This window comes from Anser anser (assembly GCF_964211835.1).
Source record: "Anser anser genome assembly, chromosome: 1".
In the NCBI taxonomy this organism is placed as follows: domain Eukaryota; kingdom Metazoa; phylum Chordata; class Aves; order Anseriformes; family Anatidae; genus Anser; species Anser anser.
The window spans coordinates 215,656,603-215,669,224 of NC_139720.1; the positions used below are offsets into that span (position 1 = coordinate 215,656,603).

Below are 12,622 nucleotides of genomic sequence, written 5' to 3' on the forward strand. Positions count from 1 at the left end.
CGGGCTTGGGGGCAGCGTGACCCCCGATGCTGCTGTGCCCCCCAAGACCCTCTGCTCAAGCCCCACAGAAGCGACAGTGGGACACGAGCTGCAGCCTGCAGGAGAACCGGCCACTGCCGTCGGGAACTGCTGGCACACGGGGAACCCCCAGGACCAGCCTCCAGCCTGGGAGCTGTGCCCACAGCACCACGCGTACAGGCGAGCTGTATCATTATATTCTGTAGTTTTATTCTGATCTGTACCATTTTATTCTGATTCGTACCATTTTCTTCTGGAGTCTTACAGAAGTGGAGAGGGAAAGGGGGGCAGACCTTCACCAGGAAAGGGGGGGTTGTCAAGATCCAGACATTAAATTACCAGGAATTAAATTAGCAAGAAAAACAAACTGTCTTGTCTCAGGAGAAAGTGCCCAAGTGCTGCATGTGGCCAGGGCGAGAAGCAATACTCAGCTGGAGCGGGACGAGCTCTCCCAGGCGTGGGATGCCGGCCGGAGCCCCAGCTCTGCTGCGCATAGAAGCGCACCTGCGTCACACACACGGACATGCACATGCACCGGCCCTAGGACGAGGCCGCCCTTTGGTCCTTGGTTCAAGTCCTCGCCGCCCCTTGGTGGCAGCCAGGTCCCTGTGGGTGCTGGGGGAGCGGGGCTGCCTGGCTGGCCCCGAGCAGCACGGGGTGGGAGCACGTCCACGGCTCCTCGGGACAGCAGCGCCCAGTGGCCGTGACCACCCCAACCCCTGTCCGCCCACGGAGCTGACGCGCACGGCCCTGGCCAAGGGAAAAGCAGGGATGGGCGCCGTGGCATGGGAGGCAGCCCGGCACAAGCGGCCCCACCATGCAGGGGAGTGTAGTGTGTGGCCGGGAGCACCAGCCAGGTCAGGGGGAGTGCAAGAGCAGCTGCCTGGGAACACCAGGGATCAGCCGGGAGAGACAGGGCAAGCCCAGAGCTGGGGGGGGGGTGGGGACAGCAGGAGCCCTGGCCACCTGCCGCAGTGGGGCTGGGACCCCCCCCCCACCCCTCTCAGGGACTGGGAGGGGACTAGGAGTGCCAATGCTGCCCCTCTGCAGCTTTGTCTTCATTTCAAAATAAACTTTTTTTTTTTTTTTGCGAGGGGGCAGTGGTGTGCCTGGCCTGGCCCTGCAGAACCTGGCTCAGGGCAGCAGGGGAGGCCAGCGGGGGAAGCAGCAGGGACACGTGGAGCCCACGCACCCTCCTGCCCCGTGGGGAGGCAGTGGGAAGCTGCAGTGAATCCCGTCCCATCCTGCAAAGGTGCCTAGTGGGGTCTGAGCGTCCCACCCAGGGGAGGTGGGAGCTGTGGCCCTGTGGGGGGCTGGAGAGGGTGCCCACCGTCCTGCCAGGGGCTCTGCGCTGGGGAGGGAGCACGGGGCCAGGTAGGACAGGACTCTGCCCCAGGGGGAGACGCAGGCCAGGGGAGCCCCGTCCTCTCCAGGCACCTCTCCCCAGGCAGGAGCAGCGACCCACTCAGAGCCCCTGCCCGCACCCCACCAGGCTCCTGCCCTGTCGGCGCCCCTGGCTGCAGTCGCAGCAGGGCCGAGGCTGCGTCCCCCGCTCACCACTCATGCACGCGGTCTGGCCCTGCACCAGCAGTCAGAGGTCTGAGTTCAGGTCCATGGCTTCCCCGGCCAGAGCGCAAGGTGGGGCAGGCTGGGGGGCTCACTGCTCCTCCAGCCAGGAGGGCTTCTCAGCACCAGGGGTCTTCAGCTTGATGTTGAACTGCTTGAGGGTCTGCTCCAACTGCTGCTGGTTCCCAGCAAAGTAGGCAGAGATGGCGTTGTGAAAGAGCAGAAGCTGCTTGTGCATCACCTTGATCTGGGGAGAGCAGGAGTCAGTGTGCATCCTCCCAGACCCACTGCCCAGCACCCAGGGATGGTGGGAAGGGGCCAGGGCATGACCTGCCCAGCACAGGGGGACGGGACCAGAGCTGCTGCTGCCAGCCAGAAAGCAGCTGCCTGCAGTGGGCAAAAGGCAGGCGGACGGACAGGCGCTCAACTGCCCTTCCCCTCGCGGCTCCCAGCCGCTGCATGGGCACTGCCCATCTGAAGATGCACTTCGGGCACACGGCGGTGAGGCCACGCAGCCCACGAGACAGGGCCAAGGGACACGCGTGCGCAGCACAGTCCCATCTGGCACCCTGCGGCCCTCCCCACCTTGTTCTCCTCCAAGAACTTGAGCTTGATGGCCACATCAGCACGCAGCTTTTCATACTTGTCCTTGTGGCTCTGAAACTGGCTCTGGGCTGCGTCCAGCCGGCACAGGGTGCTGGCGTCCCGGGGACCCATGCTCAGCTCCTCCAGGTCCGTGCGGTAGGCATCATACTCCAGCCTGCACAGGGGCAGCAACAGTCAGAGCTGCACAGTGGCCCCTCCGGCCACCTGCAGCAACCCAGCCCTGGCCCGCGCTGCCGTCCTACCTGGCTGTCTCATACTGCTTGACCGTCATGAGCGTGTCCTCCATGGTCTTGTTCACCAGCGTGTTGATGCTGGAGACAAAGAAGTTGACGGCTCCCAGTAGTGTTTCTCCATTCTTGCAGAGCAGTTTCTGTGTCTCCGCATTGTAACCAAACTCCTCCTGGGGCAGAGAGGAGGATGAGTCAGGGTCTGCAGCAACACAGCTTGTTGTTCCCCTGCCCTCCTCCCACGTGCCCAGAACCAGCTTGGCCCTGGCCGCACCAAGGAAGGGCTGTCACAAAGTCCTGCACCTCTTCCCAGCCCCGTGGCATTCACCAAGCGCAGCTGCCCTCAGCCGCCTCCTGCTTTCCCCGTGTGCCTGGGGGTGCTGCCCAGCAGAGCGCTGCCCAGGCTGTGCTGCCGACCCCGAGGTCACTCTGGGTCTCCCGGTCTCCTTCCCAGACACAGCAGACCAGAGCACCAGCAGAGACAAGGCATGCACCACCACCCCAGCGGGCATACCTGCAGCTCAGGAGACTTCTGGCTGAGGTCCGCAAAGGCATCCCCCAGGGCATGCTGTGTCTGCACCAGGCTGTAGAAGTGGTTGGTGAGAGCCCGCGCAAGCTGCAGCACGCACTCGTACTTGCGCTTTGTCTCCCGGAGCAGCTCGATCTGCGTCTCCAGCTCCAAGTCCACCGTGCGGGAGCCCCGGCCAAACCTCTCCGAGATGAGCTGCTTGGTGCACTGCAGGCAGAGGAAGGGGGTGTCAGGGCCCCGTCCCTCCATCCCTGTAGGTCTGCTGCATGGAGAGGCCTGCCCTAGCCCACCCCCTGCCGCGTGGCCGGGTCCCCCGCTCACCTTGTACGTGTTGATGCCCCACTTCTTGACAATGTCAAACTTCTCCACAGCGATACCACGGACGACCTCCTCCCCTCCAACTGGCGGGCTGGGATGGGGCTGGTGCAGCCCAGAGCCTGGAACAGACAGCGCGCTGGTGGGGCTCAGCGCGGGATGCAGCCGCAGGCCGGGCTGCCCGCTCCCAACCATGGCTGGCACCGAGGCTGCTCCCAGGGGTGGCACCGTGCTCCCTGCGGGGCTGCACCGGGGCCTGACAAAGCACAAGCGAAGAGAACTCAGGTATGAGCAGCACCTGGCGCTGCACAGCCCACACCAGGCGCCTCACTCCACACGGGTCAGGGTAGGCGATGGCTTTCCCCTGCCAGCCGGGCACCGTCACTGGCTCTGCCAGAGCCCGCAGTGCCACACGCCTTCTAATCCGCCCGCGGGCATCTCAAGCACACAGCAGAGAACCCGGTGCCCAAAGCCCTTCCAGACAGGTCCCAACACAGGCTCCAGCGCCGGCAGCAGTGGCTGCTACTCAGATGGGAAGTGCTGTCCGCGCCCATCCACCTGCAGCGCTGCTGGTGGGACCAGCCCTGGCACTCCTCATGCCCCCAGGCACAGCGCAGCTGGAGGTGAGACCAGGAGACTGCAGCAGGCGCACCGTGCCTCCCGCAGCCAGGCGCAACTCGGCGTCACCACCCAGCCACCGGGCTTCAGCAGCACCACCTGTGCCCCCAGCACCAGGACCACAGCCGGGCACGGCTGCTGGGGGTGGCGTGTGCTGGGGACGCTCCCCACCACGGCAGGGGAAGGAGTGAGCTCTGAGGAACCCCAGAGCGCATCAGATGCCCCACGCCTCAGGCCCAAGGCGGGAAGACCCCAAAGGCCACGTGGTGCCACGGTTGGGCCGGGGTAGCCACAGTACCTGCTGAAGCACCAGCCTGGCTGGCCATCCTGCTGGCGGCAGATGCACTGGGGGTGACGGATGGTCCTCGGGGTGAGTGAGGTTGGACAAGACAGCCTGGAAATGGAGGGGCTGGCAGGAGGTGAGCAGGGAGGGAAGAGGTGGGATGGTGCGAAGGGCACGACAGCAGGAACAGCCAGAACAGAGGATGAGTGTGCAGGGAGGACGGCAGCAGGGGAGCAGATGAAAGTGCGATGTGAAATCAGAACACACACCTGGCTGCCAGACGGACAGCACCGCACCAGAGGTGCCCAGGCTCCTCTCCCGCTCCCTCCCCGCCCCTTGGCACATCCCTGTGCCACTGAGCTGAGAGCTGGGACAGGCCAGGGCTGACAGACACGGGGACGGCAACCACTGCACACGTTCTCCCTGCTGCAGCGGGCTGTCAGCAAAATCCCACGTCCCCTCCATCTGTGCCAATTTACCTGTTCAGCCTGGCACAGCACGGAGGAGCCCATAGTCAAGCCATCTGTTTGCTGAGGAAGGGATGCATCGGCCAAGAGCCGGGACACAGAGACTCATGCGAAATGGGGACAGGGCGAGAGTGGTCGCTGGGACCAGCCAGCACCTGCCCCGGCTGCAGGCATGCGGCACCAGCAGCAACCCGGCCGCCCACAGGCACTGCCCCAGGTAGCGCAAGGTGCTCGCAGCCAGGCTCTGCCATCGGAAGCACCCACGACTCCTGGGCTGGTGTCAGCCACAAGGGGCAACAACCGCAGAGCCTGGGGCTCAGTCACCCTGCCCTGTGCCCCCCCGCCTGCAGGGAACCCCTTGTCCCTCAGGCACAGCCACCACAAGCCCACGCCAGCACTGTGCACTTCCAGGACCTGGAAGGTGCCGTGACACCAGGCTCTTCCCCACCACCAGCAGAACTCCCGAGAGCTGCGCCCACGTGCCACAAGCTGCAGCCCGGTGCTAGGGGAACCTGCCCAGGGGGCAGAGCCCCCAGCAGGAGCCCCACACCTGCGGAAGAGATGGGCACCAGCGGCCCGGGCCCATGGCACTGCTGTGGCTGCCACGGGCCCAAGAGCAGGGGCTAAGGCTTGAGGCTGGGGCACAGGCTGCTGCTACAGCCTGCCCTGGAGGGGGAGGCGGCAGGCACTTTGTGCCGGTGAGGGACACGACCCCAGCGAGGGGCCCCACAAAACAGCAGCTGGGCCGCAGCAGGGCCACATGCAAGGGCTGCGTTCTGCAGGGCCACGCCACCTCCCAGGGCGGCTGCGGCTCAGAACCGCCTCTGCCTGTGCCCCCGGCCTCCTGTGAGGCCCAGCTGCCCCCGCTGGGCGCCGCACCCCAGGGCAGGACCAGCCTCGACGCACGCCTGCCCCCAGCAGCAGGCAGGACAGGCAGGCAGCGCGCTCTGCTCTGCACCCCCACCAGAGCCCTCCCCTCTGATGCCTGCCAGGCAGCCCGCCGCTCTCGCAGCCCCGTCCCTGCCTGCCGGCACAAGGCTCAGCCTACCTTTGATCGTGCCGGTGGGGATGATGCCTTCGGCGGTGCCCCCGTAGCCGCCAGACACGATGCTGGTTTCGTTGAGGTTGGGCCCTGACACCATCACCTGCTGCAGGTCCTGGGGGAGCAGAAGGAGGTGAGGCGCAGGGACAGGGCCCGGGCCCGGCCTCCACAGACACCGCAGCCCCCACGCGGGGACCTCGGGCCACGCAACCCTCGGCCCCCAGCGGGCCCGGCGCGCCCCCCCCGGCCCAGACCTGCTCTAAGCCGTCGTCCTCGGGCAGGCTGCCGGCGTCCCCGTTGCTGCCGATGGGGATCTCCATGGTGGCGGCCTTGCTCATGATCCCCTCCGACATCGTCGGGGCCTGCGGGGACACAGAGGCCGCGCTGGGGGCCGAAGGCTCGGGCAGGGCCGGGGCGTCCCAGCCCCGGGTGCCGCGGGGACGGCCCCGCTGGGCTCCGGGCCCCGGGGCGGGGCGGGGCGGCGGCTGCTGGCCCCGGGCCCGGCTCAGCGCCGGGAGCCACGTCGCGCGGCCGGGCCGGCCGGGCCCGTTGCGGGTGGCGCCGAGCCGCCCGTTAGCTGGGGCCGGGCGCGCGGCCCGGGGGCTCCGAGCGGCGGCTCCGGGCCCCGCGGGAGGCAGCGCACCGGGAGCGCGGCACGGGGCCCCCCCCGGGCTGCTCCCGCGTCCTGCGGGGGGCGGCGGCCGGCTCGGGCCGCCTCCGGGCACGGCGGGGCCTCGCGGGGGCGGCCCCGCCTCCCAGCCCGGGGGCGGCGGCGACCGGCGGGACCGCCGCCCGCAGCTCCCGGTGCCCGGCCCCCCCCAGTCCGGTCCCGGCCCGGCCCCTGCCCACCCCCCCGGCCTCCGGCCCGGTCCGGTCGCGGCGCCCCCGCCCCGCCCACCTGCGCCGCCCCGGCCCCGCCGGGCCCCCCCCGCCGCCTCGGCCCCGCCGCCCCGCTCCGCCTCGGCCCGGCCGCGCCGGAACCGCCGTGACGCCAGGCCCCGCGTGCGGGACGCCGGGACCGGGGCCGGACGTGGCGTCAGGGGGCGGCCCGGGGCGGGCGCGGCCCTCCCGGAAGCGCGGGCGGCATGGAGCCGGCGGCCGAGCAGCAGCAGCAGCTCCGCAGCGTGAGGGGCGGGGGGGGCCGGGCCGGGAGGGGGCGGCCGGGGGGAGCCGGGCCGGGGCGGGGCGGGGCGGGGCGGGGCGGGGCGGCCGGGGGGTGCCGGGCCGGGGCCGTGTCCGTGTCCGTGTCCGTGTCCGTCCGCGCTCTCGCTGCAGCGCCGTTTTCTCCCGCAGCTGCGGGACTTCCTGCTGGTGTACAACCGCATGACCGAGCTCTGCTTCCGCCGCTGCGTCTCCGACCTCAACCACCGGCTGCTGACGCGGCGCGAGGTGAGCGGGGGCCGGGGCCGGGGGGCCGGGGCCGGGGGGCCGGGGCCGGCCGCGCCGCCCCGCGCTGAGGCCCGTGCCCGCAGGAGCTGTGCCTGGACCGCTGCGCCGGGAAGCTGGTGCGCTCCAACCACCGCCTCGTGACCGCCTACGTGGCCCTGATGCCCGCCGTCGTGCAGCGCCGCGCCGCCGAGTACCGGGCGCAGGAGGGACCGGCGGCGCCCGCTGCCCCCGCGCCGCCCGACGCCTCCCCTGACGCCTCTCCTCCGGCACCGGCGGCCGCGGCCGGCGGCGGAGCCTCGGCTGGGCCCTCGGGTGCCAGCACGTAGCGGAGCCGCCAGCCCGGCTGCGGCTTCCAGCGGCAGCGGGGGGCCGGGTGGCCGCGGGGCGGCCCTGGGCCCCGCGCTCGCGGTGCCAGATGCGGTTCCTGGGCTGCAGCAGCCCGGGCCTCCACGCGGGGTTGGTAGCCCAGGTCTGGGGCAGCAGAGCTGCTCTGCACTGGGGCCGGGCCTTGCAGATCCATGCCCTCTACCGCATCTACGTCAACGGCCAGGTCTGCCTGTCCCCAGGGGCATCAGGGCAGGGACAGCCCTCTGGCCCTGAAGGCAACGAGAAAGGGATCTGCGGCAGCCGCCGTTCTGGCCGGGAAGAGCTCCCAGCTGAACTCTCCATTGCCTTAGCAACTCCTGCACTGGGCTCTCATGCTCCAGAACGGGGGTTCCTGTATTTCCAGGAGGCCGTTTCCTGGTACAATTAAACACTCTCTTCATAATTGTCTCGCTGCTAATATGTCACGGGGGAACGCAGGTATTGCTCTGCAAGCACTCCCCTGCACACTGCATCCTGATGGGGCACGGGTGCTTTCCCTGGGGCAGGGATTCACGTTGCTCCCTTCTTTTGCTACCCTTCTTTTGTCCACATTGCGGCTCTGGCATTAGAATAGGCTGCAGGACGTGATGGCGCTGGGACCAGCCCTTTCTCGGGGTGGTGGGGTGCCCACTGCAGCATGGCTGGGCCCAGCCCACAGCCAGGCAGGGCAGCGTGAGAGGTGGCTTAGCCTGGAGAGAGTGGGACCAGTTCCAGCACACTGCATGCTGCTACAAGGCTGCTGCCAATTGGAGTTGGCTGCATCCAGGTTATGAGGCTGAGGGTACACAGACGGTTCATAACAGACGCCTGGGATCAACACTGCTGCCCACATAACACGGCGCTGGCGTGAGCAGTGCAGGCTTCCTGCTCCTGCCTCAGTGGCAGGGTTGGCACAGCACGTGCAGGGGCAGCCTGGGGCTGTCTGGACGTGCCCTGCGGCTGCTGTCCCCAGACTCGGGATGTGTTCGAGGAGCGGCGTGGCCGCGGGCTGCAGGGCCGCACTGCCCTGTGGGGCCGGGCACATCCTTGCTGCAGGAGGTGTCCGCAGAGGCTGAGCAGTGACGTGGGAGTGAGACCTGGTGCCAGTGCTGTGCGAGAGGAGAGGCGGCCCCGGCTGTGCTGGTGGCCCAGGGCTGTGCCTGCCAGCCTGGACAACACACCCTCGCGTGGGTTTACAGCACAGTAATGGCCAAGAAAGCAAAGTGAGTGCTTGATGTGATTTGATTGGCTTTGGGCAAGTTTTTAAGGAGAGCCTGGTCCAACTTGTAGGGCATAGCCCACCAACAGTGGCTGCTGAACTTGCCGATTTATGAGACCTGTACTCCAGTCACTCCTGGAAGCCAAGGAAGAGCATTTATACAGAAGAGAGATCAGGGGAGGCTGGATCGTGCTCACACGGCTCCTTGTGTTCTTCTCTGCTGTCTCCGAGCCTGCCCTGGCCGGCCAGCCATCCTGGGGACTTTGCACCAGCTGTTTTCCTGGGGGCACAGAGAGGGCCAGGACTTGCAGAATCACAGCATGTCGAAAGCTGTAGGGGCCTCTGGACGTTGTTTGGTCCAATCCTCCTCAAGCAGGGACACCCAGAACTCCCGTCAAACCCATCTTCCCAGATTACGGAATACTGGTGCAGGTGTTCCTGCGGTGACACCTCTGGAGCATGGTTGCTGCCTGCATCTGGGGAAATGTCCACTAATGCCTGCAGGAGGACTGGGAAGCAGCAGCTTCTCGCACCCTGCTGCTGCGCCACGGTGTTTGCTGAGCTCTGGCTTATTGCTCCTCTCGCACCTTGCTAGAAAGCAGGATTTGTGGCACAGTGCTTCTGCAATTGACTGGCTCTAGGAATAAACATGTAATGTAAAGCCCGCCTTCTGAGTGGGGAAGAAATGCCTTTGAAGGGTGGGTGTGCCACATGTGTGGGCTGGGGGCACATCACCAGCAGGACATCTGCTGGTGCAGGACGTCGGTGCGAGGCCTGCAGTGGGGCGGTGCCGCTGGGGTGGGCTGCTTGGCCGGGGTGAGTGCACCAGGCTGGGCTCTGCGGGCTCGGACTGCAGCTGCACAGATCGTCCCATTCAGGAAGCCCTGGAGAAACAATGGAAAGAAGAATGCAAAGTTTGTGAAGACTAATGGTATTTTCCAGAGCATCTGTTCCGTGTTCTGGAAGGCCTGGTGGAGCCGAGTGTGGGTGGGTGGCAGCTGGTCAGAGCCACAAGCCTCATGCTCCCGGCTCTCCTCTGGGGCGCACTCCGCTCCTGGCCCGGGAGCACCAGCCATACCCATGGACTGGTTTCAGGGGTGCAGGGGGCGGAATGCAGCACGGCTCCTGTCCCCCCTTAGTGCCTAGGGGACGCGGCTGCAGCAGGGGGTGCCCCTCACTGCCGCAGGCAGGCACCGTGTCCCTGCCCAGCACCAGGCCCCATCCCCAGGCCTGGCAGCATGTCACCCAGCCCCAGCTGCCCCCATGGCACCCGAGCACCCCAGTGCAGATGAGGCTGCCCCCAGGGGACAGGGCTCGGGGCGCCTGCAGCTGGAGGCTGCACAGGTCTGCCGAAAGCTGCGTCAGTGGCTCCTGGCACGTCCCGGGAGGCGACGTCTGCACAGGCTGTCTTTCCTCTCATCGCAATAGTCCTGTCCTAGGAGCTCACGGCTGCCTCCTGCACTCGGTGGCCTCGTGGCCTCACCAGCAGCAGTGGTTGCAGGCTCTGGAGCTGCTTTCTGGAGTTGCCTGTTGGTGCATCTTCTTGGTTGCGTTTTGTTCCAGACACCTCCCTTCTGTGAGGCTGTCAGTTTGCAGTTTGCAAAGGCTGCACTTCCTTTGTTTTCCGTCTCATTTTTCGGAAGTCTGTCCGGAGGCTGCAGGTGGTGCGTCACACTGAGTATGTGTGACCACTATAGCGTGGTCACCATTATTTAGTGGCTGGCTGACTGCAAAATGGTAATTATACATTTTCATATAATTATAGAATGGTTTGGGTTGGAAGGCACCTTAAAGATCACCTAATTCCACCCCCCACCACAGGCAGGGACACCTCCCACTAGAACAGGTTGCTGAAAGCTCCATCCAACCTGGCTTTGGGCACTGCCAGAGATGGGGCATCCACAGCTTCTCTGGGCAGCCTGTGGCAATCCCCTAAGATTTTTTCCACCTTGTGAAAAGGTATGAGTTTAATATATTACCTAGCATATATGTAATTTGTCAAGGAAAGCATTGAGCATTTGTGCCTGGGTGCTTGGGCTGTGCCTTGGTCCTCACCTGCTCCTGGCTGCCGGGGAAGCCCAGTATTGCTGCTCTCTGTGCAGACACAGCGCCCTGCCTGCCTGCTCAGCACCTCTGGCACTCTGGATTCTCCCACAAAGCTTTTTCAAAACACCCCTTTCATTGTCTTAAACCAGAGCCTTCCTCTGCAGCCACGCAGGACATTCCACCGCCGCCTTCCTCTCTGCAGCTTGAGGCACAATCCAACCTTTGGAATGTTTTTGTCATTTTACAAGAGATTGCCTGTGTTCACAGGCCTAACTGTGCAAGAGCGTACCCGAAGTGGTCAGGAATGCAAGCCCAGGCTGCGATATGCCGGGCTGCGTCCTGATAAACAGCTCAGCTGAAAAGGGCTTGGGAGTAACCGTGGGAGCAGCAGCACGTTGGCTCCTGAGCCAAATTAGCGCCCGCAGGACGAGTGCCCCATGCATGACACCTCTGGTGGGGGGTGCTCAGGGACTGGAGGGCAGTACAGAGAGGACTGGAGGTCTGATGAAACCCTGTTTGGGAACCAAGGGCAGACATACCAAGCATAGACTTGAGCATACTCAGTAGGTTTGGGCCAGGGAGGTTGCTCTAGGCAGTGTCCAGACAAGCATTAACTAGCTCAAGGGATGGAGATTTCCCCTTACTCATCTCCCTGTTGCGACATGTGACCACCCTTATGGTGAAAAAGCTTTTCTTTGGGTCTACCCTTAATATGGAAAAGCTTTTCTTTGGGTCTAGCAGCAATTTTCCATGTTCCGATTCATGTCCGTGGCTTCTCATCCTGCCACCAGGCATTCTTCATCACTGTCTGGCCAAATTACAGCAGGATTGTGCTTGTCCCCACACGGCTCCTCCAGCCTGCACTGTGCAATATGTCCTGGCTGCCGCTGCACCGGAGCAGAGCCGGAGCCACCGGCCAGGACTCAGATGGTGGATGGGTGCCGGGGGGCTGTGAGGGGTGGCGGGGTCCTGCTGTCTGTGGGGATGGGCAGGTCGGTGCCCCTAGGGCACACGGCAAAGCCGGGGTTGTTGTGTCTGTGCCTCAGGCAGCCGAGCCGTGGCAGCATGGCAAGCACAATGCCCTGTCCTGCGGGTACATCTCGTCTGTGTCCGTGGAGGCCTGTGCCATCCCGTGGTGCCTCAGCATCTCCCAGTGCGGGCAATGGAAGCCTGAGCTGAGAGCGCTGGGCACTGCTGGGGGCACAGCAGCACGGTGCTGAAGGTGGGCAGCCGGGCACCGCCGTGGCCCCGGCCCCTTGCAGCGCTCTGCGGGGGTCCTGGCCCCAGGAGCACCAGGAGCTGGTGCCTGAGGTCGGCCAAGGCTGGTCCCAGTGTCTGTCCCTGAGGGACGCTGCCGCCTGTGAGACTGTTGTGCTGACCGCCACCCTCTGACCCACGGGCTAGACAATTTTCCACCTATGTTGTTCTTATCAAGCCCGTATTACACCCATCTGTCTGCCAAATGCCACAAGGACGGGAAAAAGCATTGCTAAAATGAAGGTAAACGACATCTATCACACTCCCTCCCGCTCTGAATGCTGTCGTCTCCCTGAACAAGCTGTCCAGGGAGATGAACAGCTTCACTGAGTACTTCTTGAACCAGACCCGGTGTCTTTGTATTCAATAGGCTCAGCTAGATTTCTTTTTTTTTTTTTTCCATTAATTCATAGGTTTGCTTTTTGAATCAAAGCAAATTTTCATCATGGCACCTGCAGCAAGGTTGTCCAGGCTGTACCTGGACTTTGCATGAAAACCATTGTTTGTTCTCAACTCGCCCATGACGAGCTCCACTTGAAGCCTTTTAACTCCTGTGTGGAAAGAGCAAATATTTGACTCCTCTCCACCCTCTCTCTTGTTCCTTCCTGGCTTTAGAGACCTCTTTGATCTTTACTGTGTTGATTAAATGAGTCACCTGCATTTGCAAGTTGTTCCTCAGATTCTTATTTTGTTGT

General features: G+C 64.6%; 2 protein-coding genes across 4 annotated transcripts; one reads left to right on the forward strand and one right to left on the reverse strand.

Annotated features, from left to right (window-relative positions):
• Positions 1-206: 206 nt before the first annotated feature.
• On the reverse strand, positions 207-6,700 carry ARFIP2 (ARF interacting protein 2). 3 transcript variants are annotated; one of them, XM_083821739.1, is made up of 9 exons: positions 6,570-6,700; positions 5,926-6,033; positions 5,678-5,786; positions 4,178-4,288; positions 3,268-3,383; positions 2,932-3,153; positions 2,433-2,590; positions 2,170-2,344; positions 207-1,831 (listed from the first exon to the last, which is right to left on the reverse strand). In XM_083821739.1, the coding sequence occupies exons 2-9, from the start codon at positions 6,022-6,024 to the stop codon at positions 1,676-1,678; spliced, it is 1,146 nt and encodes a 381-aa protein (XP_083677865.1). In that variant the 5' UTR covers positions 6,025-6,033; positions 6,570-6,700; the 3' UTR covers positions 207-1,675. The 3 variants fall into 3 exon arrangements, with proteins under 3 accessions (XP_083677865.1, XP_083677866.1, XP_083677867.1); XM_083821741.1 differs by having other exon boundaries at positions 1,688-1,831; positions 2,228-2,344; XM_083821740.1 differs by lacking the exon at positions 4,178-4,288.
• TIMM10B (translocase of inner mitochondrial membrane 10B) lies at positions 6,623-7,829 on the forward strand. The gene is made up of 3 exons (XM_083821743.1): positions 6,623-6,795; positions 6,965-7,060; positions 7,144-7,829. Exons 1-3 carry the CDS (start codon positions 6,757-6,759, stop codon positions 7,384-7,386), a joined length of 378 nt encoding a protein of 125 aa, XP_083677869.1. The 5' UTR covers positions 6,623-6,756; the 3' UTR covers positions 7,387-7,829.
• Positions 7,830-12,622: the final 4,793 nt, after the last annotated feature.